Raw genomic sequence first — 17,060 nt, forward strand, 5'->3', positions numbered from 1 at the left:
GATACATGGGAATGTACCTTATTTTATTGAGAATAGCATTGAAAGAAATCACTGACCATTATTTCCATGTTTTGTTTTAAACAACTAATTGGGGAGGTAGGTGAGGGTTATGAACACTGCTGCGCTGCAAAACTTTGTACCAGTGTTTGGTAATGTTCCAGTTACATCTGAGCTGGTGACCATTGCAAAAATGACAATTGCACTGACATATCAATGTCAAAATGGGATTTTGTATTACTTGATTGGTGTAAATCATGGGGCCTACTTATGAAAAAGTCACTAGTGCAGCACATTAACTCAGCGTGCAGCGCTGCACTGCGTGACAGGGAAAGGGCAGGTATGCTTTGTATTTAACAAAATACAGCACATTCCTGCCTTTTGTCTCTGCGCCGGCACCCATTTGGAAGCCTAGCACCAATGCAACGGTACCTGCATTGCATGAGGGATTGTTTTTGTCCCTTCCTGCACAAAAACAATCCTTAGAGGCATATTCATCTATCTATGTGTGCTGCAGAGTGCAGCACACAAAGAAAGAGAAAGCAACAAGGAGAAATAAAGATATTTCACCTCATTATGCCTCTCCTGAGAAAGCATATATTTTTGGTGCATTCACTGGCTTACCCGGTCTGGTAAATCTGGGTATGAGTCAAAAACCTTAGGAACACCCATGGACTGCCCTCCCAGGGCAAAGTAAGGCAATGCAGCGATTTGCGATGCATTGCCTTTCTCCAGATTGATGTAGCCACTCAGGACCACGCAAAGTGGTCTTGCATGCTTCATAAATCTGAATTAAGGTTTACGTCCCTCTTGCATCATGTTGCGTGGTGAAAGTTTGAGGCGATCTAGCTCATAAATAGACCTCCATGGGTTCAAAACTGACGCAAAATTGCCTGGCATCTGTACAAAGAGGCCCAACACTGATGTAATTTACGTGATCTGTCCCCAGTCTGCAAGTTCCTCCTAATCCTGGGTATTTTATAGTTATATATCACATGAACAGTTTTTAAATCCTCATCTTATGCACAGGTAAGGTTGAAATAGAAATTGGCCCATTTGCAGTACAGCATGTTGATTTTGATAAAAGCGCAGCCCTAAATGAAACCAAAAAATAATTTCCCTTAAAATAGAAAACTAGGAAATGGGTTTGCTGAAGGTACTCTGAAAACTTTCCCTTATAGGATTGGTTGTCCTGATCCTAATTGACAATGTCCGTTTCTGGTTATTTTCCTACCCGCCGAATGGCTTTTTAAGACATACAAAATGTGTGCAGGCTGCAACGCAATCATGACTGACATGGCTTATTTCACAGGTAAAACTGCTGAAACTTTTTTAATTAAAAGCTATTCAAGTTTTCATTTGCCAAATCCCTGTGAATTCTTCTTTGTCTCAGTGATGTTCCTACTTTGAAGGTATCCACACTGATCTGTATCTAGCGCCTCCAAGCCAAAGCGCTCCTTGGATTGTCATCTTGTAGTTCACAGCTGTCCTTGCAGGATCGGATCACCTGCTCTTCTTGGAGTGGGGTGAGTGGGGAGAGTGGGAAGGGTAACAGGTGTTCGCCGAAGAATTGATACCCATAGTTTCTTCACAACAAGCACCTAAATACATTTACAGTTCCTTAACCCCTTCGGTGCTCATGACGGAATGGTTCCGTCATGACCCACGGTTGAGCTGTGCTCATGACGGAACCATTCCGTCATGACCACACCCGCGCAAGATTCCGTCAGCACAGCGGCGGAATCTGCGCAGCATCGAAGGGGTTAATAAGTATTTCAATATCAACAGAATCAACCTTAATTAAGATCCTTGTTTCCATACACAATTTTGTGTTTTATGAACAATATGCTGCTGAACGTTCTGTTTGAAACTTGCTGATTTCACATATTCTTTTTCACAGCCAGAGTAACTATATAACCACTGAAGTTAATAGATAGCATCCAAAATATTTTCTGAAGTGGAATTCAGAGTCTTTAGCCAACTGAGGAATAGAAAAGCTTGAGAGCTGATTGGAGAATCAGCAAGTCTTGTAACTGTACTATCAGTAGAGTAGAAAGAGAGGAATATACAGTAGTTAAAGTGCATTATGAATTCATGGTATCCGGCCCAAAATTGCTCAAAAACGTCTTTATATAAATAGAAACAACCATGTTGCTCAGACAAAGATGAAAGCGTTAAATATGACAGACAACAGAAACACTTCTATAACCTGTTCTTTTTTCACAGGTTCTTACTTGTTTTTTGTTTTTTTTCTCATGAACTAAACATTACAGTATTTCAAAGAAATTAAAAAGCTATTTACATTGTATTATCTACAATATGCCATTGGTATTAACATGCACATATTGAGAGGGCCTCATTCACAAACCTTTCAGTGGCTGTTTGCAGAACAGTTTTAGCATGTAGAATGTACTAGAATTAGAATTTCCTGCACAAGTGCACTCTGGTACTTGTAGGCCTCGTTGATCAATAAAATATTTGGAAGTACCATTATGCTTTGGAGCAAAAGTAATAAACAGCGCATCACACATAATCATTTTGATTAAGATTGGATTCTTGGCTAGATTGGGTTTTGTGAATGTGGCTCTGTAAATACACCCCAAAAGAGAAGAAAAAAATCCCAGCACATTTTCTTTTTTTATCTTTTTGTAAAAAAGTAAGTATTTTCGCAGATCCGTGGTTTTCTCATTTTTAAACACTAGTGCAGTTTGGAATTTCCTTTGTGCTTTCACTGTTTGCAATAGTAGAAATGCCACCTGGGAAAAAAAGGAAAACAAAGTAACTTTTAGGACTATTCCAAATACATATAACGGGTTCAAACGAAGAACACACCAAGGCAATAGATTTCGTGAATGTTATAACTGAAAAGAGTTGGAATTTCATTTCATATTAAGCAAAGGAATTTGAGAATGGAGATGGTGGCTCCTAACTGTACATCTATACATGTGATTAATTTAATGTTTCTTCTCTGAAGCAATATTCCCCTTTTCTAGTCTGAGCCATTTTTTATAAAGTGCGAAAATGGTAATCAAGGTTACAAATATCTCATAACTGCTATGACACCAACGCATAAACACTCCTAACACCCACAGCAATGATAGCATAGGTTCGATTTTTCATTCTTTATCAATGCAGTCACGCGTTTACTGTAAACAACAAAGCAACATCACAGTATACACTAAAGGCAGTTTAAAGCATTACAAGTACTGCTGCAAAGGATGCTACTTACCACTGAAGCACTAGAGATAAAGCATAGTGTGACCTGCTCTTCTGATGTACAAATTGGGGAAGCTCTCAGGGTAGTTTTTCTTCTGTGACCAGGCAATACAGCATGCGTTTTCTGCCTGATCAAATTTATCCTATTTCACCATGCACAATAATTATTCGATATGTTACTAAAATGCCGTAGCTTTGCACGGATTCTTTTATAGGTATACATTCAGGTATGTCATCTTTTACATTATAAATGGGCCCATTAACAGCCTGGCTTATGGTTCGGTGGAGGCCACTGCCTGATAGAGGGCCACCTGCCCCATTAGAGATGCCCTTTTTCCTGGTGGGGTTATGCTTGCTAAAACCAGCTGTTTGTTTCTGAAAAAGGAGCAAAACAATGTGCTTGATGCAGAGTAACTTGACCTATTGTGCATCAGGAAACATTATCTATTTTGCTTCCCCCACCTCCATGCCTCGCACCACGGTCCCTGGTTGGCACAGTACCCTAATTAAAGCAGGGTAGTCAGGCCACACTGACAGATGTCCTGAACGGTTTTCAGCCGGTTGCCAATGCTACAATTCATTTTTCCTGCTTCAACCACCTACCATTTGAGGCATGGCATTCCCACATAGGAAAACAAAAAATGTCCCAGACACACAGTTTCTGATGGCAGAGCAAGCTGAGGTTATACCATATGAAACGTGGAGTTCCCCTACTTGTTAACATGGTGCGACTTATCAAACTATCATATACACATATTTAAGAGCAAAATTACATTTAATGCATGACATACTGGAAATTTAAAAGGAACCATGTACGCCAGAGACAAAAATACCCAATAAACATCTAGCAGAAAAAAATGGAGAACCACAGTAAAAAAAAAGAAAGAAAAAAAATCCTACACATTCAGACGGTCAGTCAGAGTTAACTTTATTCGGTTAATTAAAACCATCAAAGTGCAAATAACAAAACAGGACATATCGAATCTACAAATACATAGATGTAAAATCAGTTAAAATCCCCCATCTTGTGACAGTATGAGACATTACATTTTTAAAAAGAACAATAAGACAATTGTTTCTCTTCGTAGCGTCTTGCTCTACTCAGGGTCATTATTTACAATGGGTTAAAATGCACTTCATAGGTTTACACGACACTTCATGCGAAGAAAAGGACACCCCAAAAATCCATAGCGGGGGGAATAAAAATGCAACCCACCAACACATAAACAAAATAAAAAGAATTAGGCCTGGGAGTTAAATAAATAAGATAAAATTAGGCCATCTTACTCTTATCCAGTGTCACATATAAGAAGGCATTTTAAATAACATGGTTCAAAACAGAGTCCACAGAGTGGTTCAATGGTAACCTATTCCTGTACCTGATTGCTCCTGTTAGAAAACTTGCTACCCCGAAACAGACCTTAGGTGACGCTAGCATTTGCAAGTATGCCAGCGCCGACCTAACTTGTTCAAAGTTACAGCCTCTAAGTAGAGGAATAATACATTTTCTTCGTAGTGAATTATAATATGCACAGAAAAATATTATATGAAGGGTGTTCTGGTCAGAGAAGTTATCACAGGGGCAAGGATTTAATGTTCCTTCTTTGAAATACCCTATGGGAAACGCTAGGAGCCAGGGCACCATGTTATGCCTAAATCTTATTAGAACAAACAGATGGTATGGTTTGTTTATATAGGTTAAGTATGGTTGCAACCGTCTACCCAGGCTCAGTGTGACAAATCGTCTCACCATGGGTTTTTTCAATTCATTCTCCTCCCTTAGTGACATACGTCTAACTAAGAACTGCTGCTTGAGGTCCCTTATGGCTGTTTTACCCAGAGCTATAGGTCTCAAGAATAAATCAGAACAGCCAAGGGTTTCCATCTGGTCCTTAATGTATCTGATCCATGGAATATCTAACACCTTATCTAAGGAGAGGCAGTCTTGGATAATCAAATGGTTAAGATTTGGTGTGGGTTGTGCCCAAATTCTCAGCCAACACAATAAAGGGGCAACCACAATCTGGTCGGAAATAAAACCTACTCCTAGCTCCTCATGTATATTAAAAATTGGCGTTGAAGCCGGGACAGACAGCAATCTACGCAAAAAAGAGTTTTCGGCCCCCTGAATTTCTCTGGCATCTGTGTATCCCCAGATGTCGCTCCCGTATGTCGCCATAGGGAGACACTTGGCGTTGTAAATCTTCATAAGCGCTGGGAGTGGTTTTGATCCAATTCTTTTTGCAAAGTCTAAAATAGCTCTGGCTAATACATTCTTTTTGTGTGTACGCTGTGTACACCATGAGCGCCGGTCATCAAAAAGAACCCCTAACCTCTTCAGTGCCCATGACGAGATAGTCTCGTCATGGAGCACGGTTGCGCTGTGCCCATGACGAGACTATCTCGTCATGAACCCCACCCGATAATGTAACGCCCGGCACAGGGCGGGGAAAGGGCGGGGCACTGAAGGGGCTAAATATGGAAAAGCAGGGACTTTTACTAATTCTAGATCATTGCAATAGAATTTGACCTTCGTTGCCCTCCTTGAACCTATGGACATAGCATGTGACTTTTTAAAATTGGTTACTAAGTCCAAGGACTCCATAAAATCTATAAAACAATTTAAAAGCGTTTGCAGCCCCCTGCAGTCCTTGCCACCAACACCGCATCGTCGGCATGCAAAAGTGTGGGAATCATTTTGGTGCCAACTCTAGGGATATCTTTACAGCAAGAAATCAGGGAGTCCCCTAACTTATTGATATAGAGTGTAAACAGCAAGGGGGCCAAGATGCACCCCTGCCGTACCCCTTTTTTAACTGACCAAGAATCAGTTAGGGTACCATCTTCGTTAAAGCGCACAGCCGCTGTTGTATTTGCGTGGATGGCCGCCAGAAAGGAAATCAAGTCAGCATCTGACGCTATGTCTTGGAGGGTCACACATTTATCACAAAGTAATCCACTAGAATGTTCATTGAGATCTAGATATTTGTAAACAATATCACCTTAGATTCAGTTGGAAGATATTTTACCTGTTCGCCAAAACAATGCATAATGCAGAAGAGCCTTCATATGATCTTCCACCTGAATATTACTGTGAAAAATCACATCTCCCAAAAACTATGAGTTTCACTTGACATTTTAGGGGACTCTATTGCAAAACACATTATTCGAGGAGGCGGGAACTCAAAGGAAATTGTTAGTTAGAGCCATAGAACGTCACACAGATATATTTCAGGTACGCTTAATCATACTCCATTCATAACTACCTGGGAGTGTTCAATCCAGCACTATTGCTTATTTTTTATCCTAGGATGCCACAGTTACCTTGCATTTTAATAAATGGTAATTAAGTAAGAGTTACAATTCCATAGGACCTCAATGATCTCTTTCCCTTAATACTTGGGAAATCTGGGATGTAGACGCATTTTTTAAGTGGTGAATTATCAGATTGTGATGCATGTATTTTGAATGTGTATAATATGAATCCAGCATAAGTCCTGTTTTAGTTTCCTCTAGTGGTCTTCTTTAAAACTAAGAGCCACATTTATACTTTGGCAGAGGGAGTTATCCCCGTTGGCCTGGCGGAAAACATAACAGCCACCAAGCTGAGACTAATTTGCCCGCCATCTTTAGCAATGACCACAAAGCTGCCAGTCATTGCTAAAGCATTGGCAAGTATCGCCGTGACTGTTGCTCCTGTCAGTGCTGTTGAAAGTTTGGTGCAGGGCTCCCTCAACACCCAGAGTAGGATTTTCTTATTGAAAATAAAAAATAAAATGCTCCCCTTGTGCTGAGAGCCATCGAGATGAGCTGCTCTCAGTGGCTGGTGTGCTTTTCTCCCAGGAATTTCTGTCAGAGGGGTATAGAACAGCTTGGTAAAGGGTGAGGCTGAGGCCTAGGCCACTCCCACAGCTGGTTTTAGCTGCTGCACATTGCTTATTCAGGCTGTTTTCCTCATTTATCAGTATTGCTCTGACAATATTTCTTTTGACTGCTCTTTTGTTACTGCCTGCATTTATTTCTCTATTACTTATGGAGGGCAAGCAGTCACACAGTATGTCTTCTAAACGGAAGCAAAGCGTTTCTCCACCACCAGTAAAATCTAAATTAGTGGATATTAATGAGCCTTCATTATCCACTTTATTGGAGGAACTTCAAGCTGTGCATTCTAATACTGATAATATTGCGATTGAGATAAACAATTTACGTAAAGATATGGGGCCTTATGTAGGTGGGCTTGCATTTACCACTTCATAAATACTGAATCATACCGATTCGGTATTCATGAAGTGGTAAATGCAATGTAGGTAATGAGTCGGTAAATATTACCGATTCGGAAAAGTTTGGTAATTACCGAATCGGTATTTACCGATTCGGTAATGAGGCATACCTTCCCATTGATGGGAAGGTATGCCTCATTACCGATTCGGTAAATACCGATTCGGTAATGGGGGAGCACATGCAAGGGTGGCACGGTGTCACATTGACACCCTGTTGCACCCCTGATTCGGCCATGTGTGCACATGTGGCGCACATACATGCCCTAAGGGCATGTATGTCTGCCACATTGCACACTTAAACGTGCACAAAAATGCTTTTTGTCACCTATTCGTCATTTACCACCAACCTTTAGTTGGTGGTAAATGACGAATCCCCACACCCACCACACACTTCCCCTACATCTCATTTCATGATTCGGTATTTACCGAATCGGTAATATTACCGATTCGGTAATTTTACCGATTCGGTAAATACCGAATCATGAAATTCTCCCCCTACATCTCAAAAGCCAAAATACCGGTCGGTAACGGTATAATTACCGAAAATCGGCCGTTACCGACCGGTATTTCGCTTCCTACATGAGGCCCATGGTCTTTCTATGAAGGTCTCTGATAATGCTATTAAAATTCAAGACAATAAAGTTAAAATTGACCATCTTTTGCCCATCGCGGCCAAAATTGAGCCAATGAATAAATTACTATTAGATTTGAAATATCGCAATAGACAATACAATCTGCGGATTTTTAATTTACCAGAGGATGTGGAAGGTAATGACTGCAGGGTTTATCTAGAAAACCTGATTTCTGGTCTTTTGCGTATTAGGTTTCCTGAAAAATTTGAAATTGATAAGGTGCATAGAATACCCTCTCATCGCAATCCAAGACAAGATAAGCCTCGTCAAATGATTTTCAAAGTGCTACGTCACCACCATCTAAATTTAATAAGAAAGGCTGCCAGAGATATCCCTTCATTAATGGTCAATAGGAATAAAATGTACATTCATCAAGACTTTGCTAAAGAGACAGTCAATATTCGTAAGGTTTTTGCAAACCTTTGTCCTAGGCTAAGAAATGCTGGTTATAAATATGGTTTGTTTGATCCGTCTACTATGCGAATCTGGAAGGATGGTTTTTCTGAATCTTTTCAGCATCCTGAAGATCTTCGCCGTTTTCTGGATTTGCAGTCTCAGTCTTCGATGGAAACAAATGCAGATACCAAATGAATTTACTGCTTACCTTTTACTGCCAGTATGTTTAATTGATTGGAGTATTCTATTAGGGCATGTTTAGTGGCTTCCTCTTGATATGCATGTGTTTGGTTATTTTTTTTGATGTCTGTTGGTGTTTTTTGTGTCTTTTATATATCAATTCTCGAGCTACTATTCTTTTTCTAATTTATCTTGTTTACCTATTTTCTTTTCTTCCTTTTTTCTTCTTTCAAATTATCAAGTGGTAATGGTATTAGAATTGTTTCATTCAATTCCAAAGGCTTAAGGCACCCTGTTAAACGTTCTAAAGTTTTGGATTCTTTAGTGAGGTATAAAGCGGATATTTGTTTAATTCAGGAAACTCATGTAGATGATTAAGTTCTATCTTATATGAATAACAAATGGGTTGGGACTGTTATTTAATTTCTGGCTCTCCCTAAGAAAAATGGGGTAGCAATTCTTTTGCAAAAAAATCACATGTTAAAATTTTGCATAAACACACTGATTCAGAAGGTCGTTTTATTATAGCTGAGATTAAAATTGACAGTAAGGTTTTTCACCTCATTAATGTATATGGGCCTATGAATGATGACCCGTGGTTTTTGTTAAGATTTACATCGGAGGTTTTAAACTTGGGTAATTTTCCTCTGATTATTAGAGGTGATTTTAATCTTATTTCTGACCCTTTACTAGACTGAATATATCAAGCTAAATTTTGTCCTCCAAAGGCGTTTTTCACACTAAAAGCATTTTTTAAGAATACCAAAATGGTTGATATTCGGCGTCTTCATAAACCTACGGACAAACAATTCTCTAATCCTCATGACTCTTATTCTAGGTTGGATTATTTTTTTAATTTCTCGTAATTCAATTTCCTTAATTTCTAATCCAGACATTCAGAATATAGATATTTTGGACCATGCTTTAATCTCGTGTATTTCATGCAATGAATCCCAACAGGGTAGTCATAATTGTTGGCGTATGAATACCAATATTGTTCTTAATGGAAATAATAAACCTAGACTTTTATTTTCATTTAATGATGATGATTCCACATCTATTATTAATAGTAGAGACGCATTTAAATCTTATATTAGAGGAGAGTGGATTTCCATTATGGCACATGACAATAAATAATTTAACATGAAAACTGACAATTTAGGAAAGCAGATAGCTAAATACGAATGCCTATATTTCACTTCTAATAAACTCTTATATAAAGAAAAATGACAGAAATTTCCTTATGAATTTAATTCTGTTTTAAGTAATAGAGCCGGAGTACACATTCTAATAATAAAGCTAAATTTAGTTTTAGTGCAAATGGGTCTGGCAGGATGTTAGCTAATTACCTCCGTATTAAAAATGACAAAAATCAAATTAATGCTATACATTCCCCAAATGGCTCAATTGCTTTATCCCATGATGAAATTATTAAAGAATTCATGAATTATTATTCAGACATATAATAAACCACATTCATCAGATACAGCTGTTATAGACAATTTTTAGGAAGGTTGTGGGTTACCTAAGATTTCACAAACTGATAAAAACTAAATTGGAACTTCTGATTACAAGGGAGGAAATACTTTCAACTATTAAATCACTTAAGTTAAAGAAATCTCCAGGTTCGTATGGTATTCCTGCAGAATTTTATAAAGAATTTTCATCTCACCTCTCATCATATCTGCTTTCTTTATTTTCACATTTGAGTGCTACTGAGTCTATGTCTGGGTCATTTTCGGAAGGTCTTATTATTGTCCTCCCAAAACCAGATAAAGACCTTTCATTGGTTACCATTTACAGACCTATTTCTTCGATAAATCAGTACTGTAAACTGTATAAAAAATCCTTGCATCTAAGTTAACTTGTATACTTTCTTCTATTATCCATATAGATCAGTTTGGATTTATGAAAAAGAGACATTCATCAAATAATATTAGACTATTATTTTACGCAATTGAAACTGGAGCATTATTTTCTTTTCCTGCTGGAGGTTTAGCATTAGATGTGAAGAAGGCTTTTTAAAAATTCATTGACAATACCTTTTTCGCTCCTTATATGCATTCAATTCTGGCTCCTTATTTATCCGTATGATTTCAGCACTCTACTATAGTCGTTCGGCTATACTTTTTATTAATGGCAGACTTTCACAGAAGTTTTACCTTTTTAGAGGAACCAGGCAAGTTTGCCCATTATCTCCATTACTTTTTCTTATTTCAATTGAACCCTTGTTAACTTCTATTAAAAATTGCTCTGAAATTGAATGCCTTCAAATCAAATAAACAATGTGCCTATTAAAACGTCAGCTTATGCTGATGATATTCTTTTATATATTGCATATCCTGACTCTTCCATTCCTCATTTGCTGAATCTAATTGGTGTTTTTCATCTTATTTCAGGCTATAAACTTAACACTAACACAACAGAATTTTTCCAGTTAAATGTTCATTGTTCACCTGATATGCTAACTAATAAAGAAATTGTTTGGCAAAAAGATAAACTTAAATACTTGGGCATACAATTTGCCAAAAACATTAAACAAACTGTGTCTCTCAATTTTGAGTCTACTTTGGCATATATTAAGCTCAAAATTCATAAATTGTTTATCTTGGTGGGGTAGAATAGATGCGGTTAAAATGATTTTATTAAATGAGTCCTAAATTGTTTTATATTCTTTCAATGAGTCCTGTTCAAGTTCCTCTCAAATGTTATAAGGATATAGACAAAGTTTTATCTAATTTTATTTGGAATAATAAAAAGCCACGGTTAAGTTACAAAAAATTGAAACGGTCTAAACTCAATGGAGGGTTTGGATTACAAGATTTTCTAAAATACCATAAAGCCTTTATTTTAAAGCACAGTATTTTATGGTTCCAAAATTTCTAGCATAATAACTCACCGGCATGGCTACGTATTGAACAGAATTCAGTATCACCTTTTCCTCTAGCTGCTCTGCTTACAATGTCTGTTCTTCTGGGTTTTTTTTAAAAGAAATCAGTAATATTGAAATCTACTAGATTGATTTTACATGATTCAGATTCTTTTTTTCAGAGTTCTATTTCTAATATATTGAGTTTATCGCTTTGGTATAACCCATCATTAAAATTAGTTTGTCATACAAGTTTTTGGAATTCATGGATAAATGCTGGCATTTTGTACTTTAAAGATATTTCTCATGATAATGCCTTTATGAGTTTTGATGATTTACAACAAAGATTTCATTTATTACCATCAGATATTGTTAAATATGAATTGCTTTGTAACTCTATTCTTGATTCTTTCCCACGGGGCTTTCCTTTCACTGTTTATTCTGATTTAGAAGTGTTTCTCCAAACAATTGCGCCCTTGCCTAATATAGTTTCATTACTATATAAAATATTACATATTTCTGATGGAGATAATATCAACTTTTTTGCTACATTTTGGAATGCAGAATTACAGTCGTTCTTTCCTTTGGACTCATGGAGGAAGATTTGGTTGAATTCTATTTCAGGTTGGTTGCCTGTAACATACCAAACTAACTCCTATGTACTTTTTAATTGTTTATGGACCCCTTTAAAATTATAAAATGCCAAATGTTTAACTTCTTCTACTTGCTGGAATTGTTCTTTAAATGTTGGATCATTAAGACATATGTTATTTGATTGTCCTTTTGTCATGATGTTTTGGAATGAAGTTTGGCAAATAATTTCTTGTAGATTGAATGTATGAGATACTTTGTCATATGAATTAATTATTTGCAAATCCTCTTCCCTCACTACTAAACTGTATTTATTGAATAACAAACCTTTTGATTTTTTAATGTCAGCAGCTGTGAAGTCAATTATTGCTAATTGGAAAGAATCTTCTTCTTTATCTGTTCATGCATGGTGGGCCTGGATTATTTTTACAAGAAAGGGTGCTAATTTGACTTTATCTGGTATTATTCATATTCATTCGAACTATTTGCATTTCTTGAGACCAATTGATGATTATCTATTGTTGAATCCATAGTATGTACAAGTTTAATTAAATCTTTGTGTAGTGTGCCTTCTAAGCTTTAGTAGCGCAGTAATCTGTTCTTATGAGTGTTTGATGTTGTTCTTTATATTTTATCTATAGTGATATAGTTTAGTTATGTAGGTACCTTATAATATAATCTCGAATTTCTTACTTATAAAATTAGAATTTTTATCTTTATTCATAGGAGCTATGTGGGTGGGGTACTTTGTGCCCACTGGATAAGACAGGACCCCTACCCATCCTACACCAAAGGTCAGGAGGGAGGAGGGTTTGGTGCGGGGGAGTTAGGAACAGATAAAATTCATATGCTGAGTAGGGCAGGGGTGATAGTGAAGTGGTGCCACCGACCAAAGTGGGTGGAGGTATAGATAAAGGCAGGTTTCAAACCAAAGGCATGACTGAAGGAAAGGAGGGACTTCGTCCCACCAGGAATGGCATGGAGTGATGGGCGATGATCAGGGTATGTAATGTGAAGAGGGTATCAGGCAGGGTGTGGCATGAGATACAGTGAGAAATTGAAACCAAATACGTATTCATCTTGGAACTTGTAAATACATTTCTTATACAACGCTGTTTTGTACATCTCAATAATGCCGTCATCATGAGTGGGTAACTTGGGGGACTGCCAATGCTTGAGGATAAAATCCTGGCTGTAGTTACTGCCAAGGTCCGCAAACGTGCTTCATGATTTGAAAGCATGGGGTCGTCCAAAACGTTGTGTAGTAATACCAGTCATTCAGGTAAGAACACCGTCACATTCACTGCAGCATCTACATTATGGCCTATCTGAGACTAGTAGTGGAGCAGACCAGGATAATCAAATAGAATCTGGGATTTATCACAGCCGAGCCCCTACACCTCCAATAATTCAAGTGATGTAATTCCCCTATCATGAACAGATTGTGTGGGGTCCTGTGTCAGTCTTGCAGAGATTTATAAAAGGCAGAATTTCATCCTAGATTCCCACACAGTCCTGTCCATTTTCTCCATAGCTTCTTCCCATTAATCGGCCGCAAATGTGATCCCACTAACTCTTTGTCATTTTTATTGTAAATGGAGGAGGAGGCATTTGAAACATTGGTGTTGTACCAGAAAATTATAAAATCCCAACACTCCACCCCCCCTTATTCAGGCCCTAGTGTTTGAGGAATTGCTGGATGGGTGGCTCTGGGAAATGCCATAGTTGTGGCCCCAGGATGTTTAATTAAATCTTTGTGTAGTGTGACTTCTAAGCTTTAGTAGCACAGTAATCTGTTCTTATGAGTGTTTGATGTTGTTCTTTATATTTTATTTATAGTGATATAGTTTAGTTATGTAGGTACCTTATAATATAATCTCGAATTTCTTACTTATAAAATTAGAATTTTTATCTTTATTCATAGGAGCTATGTGGGTGGGGTACTTTGTGCCCACTGGATAAGACAGGACCCCTACCCATCCTACACCAAAGGTCAGGAGGGAGGAGGGTTTGGTGCGGGGGAGTTAGGAACAGATAAAATTCATATGCTGAGTAGAGCAGGGGTGATAGTGAAGTGGTGCCACCGACCAAAGTGGGTGGAGGTATAGATAAAGGCAGGTTTCAAACCAAAGGCATGACTGAAGGAAAGGAGGGACTTCGTCCCACCAGGAATGGCATGGAGTGATGGGCGATGATCAGGGTATGTAATTTGAAGAGGGTATCAGGCAGGGTGTGGCATGAGATACAGTGAGAAATTGAAACCAAATACGTATTGGGCATAGTGTGGGCACCTTTGCCTGTCCCTCTGTTAATGGGAAAAGCAATCCAAGAGAAAATTCCCCAAATCGTCCTGCACAATGGGCTTATCATATAGCCATCGAACTTTAGAGATAAACTCATCCTAAGGCCATTCTCCTATGGGTGGTAAACATGTATTCAATCCAGTCAAACACATTTTCAGTGTCTGGGGAGAGGGCTAGGGAGTCAATATAAGAGTCTTTGGTGAACCAGAGTAAGTGTGTTAATGTAAAAAAGAAAAGGGAAGGTGCACTCGAAATGAAGTCAATCAGTCCAGTCCAATATAATCCAAGAGGTTCCTTCATTTATTTGGTTCAATTTAGAGAAACAGCACACAGCCAACGCGTTTCGTCACAAAAGTGACTTCGTCAGGGCTGTAACAAAAAGATGATATATAGAAACAACAATACCACATATATAATACAGACAATACAACATGAATAAAAACATCTATACATAATCACAAACAATGTTAAAAAAAGTTTTTTTAATTTTATAAAAGTTTATTACTAAGGTGAGTTCATTTAAATTATCGTTTGTCTCGTCCCTTTTTGTTACAGCCCTGACGAAGTCACTTTTGTGACGAAACGCATTGGCTGTGTGCTGTTTCTCTAAATTGAACCAAATAAATGAAGGAACCTCTTGGATTATATTGGACTGGACTGATTCACTTCATTTCGAGTGCACCTTCCCTTTTCTTTTTTCTTGTGATAACTCCTTTGAGTTTTTTTCATCCACGAACGGCGGATGTAGGAAGTGTCCTGCACCATAATCTACTTACTGTAACTTTGGAATGAGATGTGCTTAACCTTGGTCAGACGTTTTGCTTGTTTCTGATACTAAGTGTGTTAATGTGCTCATGTGGTTGCAGTATGTCGTGCACGCAAAAAAAACACCTGCTACTGATGAATTAGGTCCGTTATTATCTGCTTCAGCCTGCCCACCAATATCCCTGCCAGTATCTTATTTTCTACATTCAGCAGGGAAATCAGTGATAGGTCCCACATAACAGAAGGTCCTTACCAGGTTTCAGGCAATCAGAGCCATATTAGCAGTGCTGCGAGCAGTGGCGTAACAAACGTTTAAGGGGCCCCCCTGCATTGAACATGGAGGGGCCCCTGCTCCAGATTTTATCCGGAGCGCTAAGACCTGAGTACTGTGCTGAGGGGGGCCCCTACAGCTGGTGGCCCCACTGCACTGCGGGGATGCGTTGGCCTGTGTTACGCCCCTGGCTGCGAGGCTACCAGAGCAATTTGCTTTATTAAAGACGTCGTAAAAGGTGAATATGAGGTCTTCTTTAGCCCACTTACAGAATTACCCTGGGTAACCATCCTCCCAAGGGGCATTGTTGTAGGAAATGTTTGAGATGGCAAATGCAATTTCCTCCTTCGTTATTTCACCTCCCAAGAGATGTTGACCTGCATCATTAAGATGAGTAAGTTGTATCGGATCAAAGAATCTATTCCCCCAAGACTTATCGTGTATTAGTTCAGTACTGTACAGCTGATCATACAAGGCAGTGAAGGTCTGTGCAATACCATATGGTTCCCAGACTGAGCTGCAAGAATTGACATCATTGCTTTCCTTTGTCTTAATTGCGCTGCCAAGAGGTGTCCTGCTTTTTTACCTTATTGAAAATGACGAACCGTTATCCTCTAAACATGTATTCTGATTTTGAGGTGTAAAGGTCGTTAAGTTCCATTTTCAACCTCAATTGCCATTTCTGTGTGGACTCTATTGGGTGTGCTGTGCATTTCCAAGCAAGAGTGGGAATGATTGTGGCTTTAGCTGCTACCCAGTATATTTGTGCCAACCTGATTGAACCTGCATTTTCCTTGAGATAGGTAAACAAATGGGATTTCAAAAGGGATTTTTCATGGTCCCTCTAATAGTGGGAGGCATTCAGTAACAATGTTTTATAGTAAGATTATTATGCTCCAGACAACACAAGGTGGAGCAGAAATGGGTGTTTTCTATCTTTAGGGGCATACACAGAGCACACACAAGGCACTCTACAGTCGATCCATAGTTTGGCCAGTACCCTCACCTGTCCTAGTCTGAACATGATTGTAGTATTGTACTGCGGCTTATTTTCCTCACCAGAATTGTCACTCCACATCACAGAGAGAGAGAGTAAAGTGAGAAAGTGTAGCAACACAGAGAAAGCGCCAGAGATAAGGTTGAACATGCAAAGAGTACTCATACAGCCTGCCAGCTATTGTTCATTGGCAGGCATCTGAGGAGTGTGTTTAGCAAAGAAGGGTGTGGCCTTCAGAGGGGATATAGATGTATCTCTCAGTTAGACATGCATAAGCTCCTCCACTGTCTGAAATGCTTTTTCCCATTCTGACCGTTTTATGAAGGAGAGCTCCGGTAGCCGGCCATGGTGGATCATAAGTTTGTCTGGGGACGACGTAATAAAAAATTAGATAGAGGTGGCATGGTAGTGTCCATATGCGAGTTTCCCATAATTGCTTGGAATTGCCCAAGTTCATCCAGATCTGTGTTGTCCTTAGATTCGCCTTCCATCGTTATGCACATTGTTGCATGGTCGAAGGGGTCATATTTGCTGTTCTATTTCGTAGTTGAGGTTGAAGAGAA

The 17,060-nt window shown here is 38.6% G+C and overlaps 1 protein-coding gene across 1 annotated transcript in view; it reads right to left on the reverse strand.

Moving 5' to 3' along the window:
* Window positions 1–1,814: 1,814 nt before the first annotated feature.
* SORCS3 (sortilin related VPS10 domain containing receptor 3) overlaps window positions 1,815–17,060 on the reverse strand; it is a 2,496,310-nt gene continuing 2,481,064 nt past the window's right edge. The window contains exon 27 of the mRNA XM_085603452.1: window positions 1,815–2,753. Coding sequence (XP_085459578.1) covers window positions 2,689–2,753 — 65 coding nt within the window. The 3' untranslated portion in view covers window positions 1,815–2,688. The remainder of the gene's footprint in view (window positions 2,754–17,060) is intronic.

The sequence above is a fragment of the Triturus cristatus genome, chromosome 1_2 (assembly GCF_964204655.1).
Source record: "Triturus cristatus chromosome 1_2, aTriCri1.1, whole genome shotgun sequence".
Lineage (NCBI taxonomy): Eukaryota > Metazoa > Chordata > Amphibia > Caudata > Salamandridae > Triturus > Triturus cristatus.